Source organism: Austrofundulus limnaeus, unplaced genomic scaffold (assembly GCF_001266775.1).
Source record: "Austrofundulus limnaeus strain Quisiro unplaced genomic scaffold, Austrofundulus_limnaeus-1.0 Scaffold2, whole genome shotgun sequence".
Classification (NCBI taxonomy): Eukaryota; Metazoa; Chordata; class Actinopteri; order Cyprinodontiformes; family Rivulidae; genus Austrofundulus; species Austrofundulus limnaeus.
In genome coordinates, this window is record NW_013952404.1 from 5183228 (window position 1) to 5185808 (window position 2581).

At 33.7% G+C, this 2581-nt stretch overlaps 2 protein-coding genes across 2 annotated transcripts in view; one reads left to right on the forward strand and one right to left on the reverse strand.

The window, feature by feature from the left end:
- The window catches only part of LOC106520175 (KATNB1-like protein 1), a 34012-nt gene that overhangs the window by 7111 nt on the left and 24320 nt on the right, over positions 1-2581 (reverse strand). The window lies entirely within an intron of this gene.
- The window catches only part of acp7 (acid phosphatase 7, tartrate resistant (putative)), a 16509-nt gene that overhangs the window by 4961 nt on the left and 8967 nt on the right, over positions 1-2581 (forward strand). The window contains exon 7 of the mRNA XM_014012134.1: positions 711-808. Coding sequence (XP_013867588.1) covers positions 711-808 — 98 coding nt within the window. The remainder of the gene's footprint in view (positions 1-710; positions 809-2581) is intronic.

Genomic DNA, 2581 nt, shown 5'->3' on the forward strand with positions numbered 1-2581 from the left:
CTCCTAGATAGAGTGAATTTAATTGTGGCTGAATGAGAGGTATAAATATATAAAATTATGATACCGTATTAGTTTGTACACAAACAAATTATGTCACACTCCAGCAGGACATAATCATTAAAATAAAAGTACTGTATTTAAGAAGTATTTGTATTTCATGAATTATATTATTGCATTTGGTTTGGTACTTTTACTCAAGTATCACTTTGTGGTACTTTATACAACACTGCAATAAAGTCTTTTTGAATTGAATTTTAATTTAATTGAATCAGGTCCAAGGATTCCAAAATGCTTTACATTACTGTCATTCACCCATTCATACACACATTCACACACAGATGGTAGTAAGCTACATTGCAGCCACAGCTGCCCTGAGGCAGACTGACAGAGGTGAGGCAGCCATGCACCGATGCCATCGAGCCCTCTGACCACCACCAGCAGACATGGCAGCAGTGGTCACACTAAAACACATTAATCAAAACAGCCAAAGATAAAACCCAGACAAAAGCAGTCAGACGTGATTACAGAGAGCAGAAACTCCAATGATGACAAAACTGAGTGTTTTTAATTTGAGTYTTTCTTAATCGTTCTACAGATAATTTACTGACTTGGGTAATCCCACTGTTCTTATGCCGACAACCTGTCTTCAGCTTTGTTCCTAAAAGGATCCTCCTTAGTGTCATGTTTGAGGTGCAATGACTGTGTTTCAGGACAATGCCAGAATTGGAGATGAGTTCATGAGGCAGATCCAGTCCATAGCAGCCTACGTTCCCTACATGACCTGTCCAGGCAACCATGAAGCTGCATAGTAGGTGGAAATGAATTATATGTCTCTCTTTCTAAACTCTTAACTCTTAAACTCTTACATCATAACAGCTTCACTGATCAGTGAGTCAACACTAAAACTTTCCCTCTGATCTTCTCCTTTGTCTGTGCTGTTTTGTTCAGATCACAGAGGCATGTGCACAAACTTCAGCCCATGCTGTTTTTCATTTCTGTGAGGCTGTTTTGTGTTGTCAGCCACAGTTCTGGTACCAAACAGAACACACACTTTAGTTCTTTAGAGAACTCCACGCTTCTTAAACAGATGGGAGTTATTTTAGTTTCTTAGTGTTGGAGCCACATCAGCAAACCACCACCATCTAATCAAGGCTCCAAAACAAACGTTTATCTGTCTGGGGTTAATTATTGGCCTGAGGTTTGTTTTTCACTTTTTTGGATTTAGCATGTGATAGCAGGAGCTCTGCGTGTGTTTTTAGGGTTTCATTTTTTGAATAAGCCCTGATAATCTTCTGTGGAGAGACATGATGAGGACGGAGTACAATGAGATAATGTTTCACAGATTAAACTTTTACATTCTTGATTTTAAAGCTAATTCAAGCGTTTTTTTAAAGTTATTTTGTGTTGAATGTGACAATTTGCTGCTTATCAATGAGATTTTGTTTGATAAATTGACACTTGATAAATAAACTTTTTGAATTAATCTGATTCTGTAAATTTTAGATTTTTAGACTTCTTTGGTTTGGTCAAGGGGACTCAACAATTTTAAACTGTTAGATGAAACAAATTTTGGCAGACTAAACTACTGGTAGGATTTTTACAGTCTTGTATAAAGTACCTCATACTTGAGTATCTTTAATTTCACAATAAAAAAATGCATAGCAAAAAACAAAACTAAACTAAAAATATTGTATATTTCACAATTATTATATTTCATAAAAACCAATGTGATGGAGAATTGCCAAAAACCCTCAATGAGCTTAATAAGTGGCGATCTTCATAAAACAAATAATTTAAAAACATTTACCTATTATATAAAACACACATTTCTTTATATAAACAACTAATGACTTTTAGAGAAACAGTACGAATACTTACCTGAGCTAACAGTAACTGGGTAACAGTAACTTTCTTATCATAAAATTACTTTGGTAAATGTTAAAGTCTCCTCTAAGGATAATACTTAAGTAAAAGTCTTAAAGTGTCCAACATTTAGTGTACTTAAACTGACTGTGACGTGCATATCCATGAAATACAAAAGGTCAAAAAAATATATTTACTGTATATTTAAGAAACTTGGCATAATACACATGATTTGTACCATTATGACACATAATTGGCATATTTTCTTTTGAATTTTGCTCAACTAAAGTGAAACAGGAAGTGACATCAAAGGGGAACGCTTTGAGAAAGAAAACTCAGGTTTTTGTTTATTGAAACAATAATATTTGAATTATAATTCTTTCTCATCTCTCTGATAGTGATTAAAATATTCTAAAGAAACACCAGATTCTTCTCTACAGTCTGCGTTGTTAGCCATTTTAGCAATGCTCTATTTACATGCAAACATTCCCCTTTGACATCACTTCCTGTTACTTCACATGCAAATATCTCAACAACTGTTCATCTCAGCTGTATGAAATCTTTTTTTACAATATGTTATCAATGTTATCTTTCCAAAAATACATTCATAATTATAAAAAAAAATTGATGTCACAGGCACTTTAAGCTTCAAAAGTAAATTTTGAATATAAAATATACCTAAGTATTAAAAGTGAAAGTATTCAGTAAAAGTGAATGG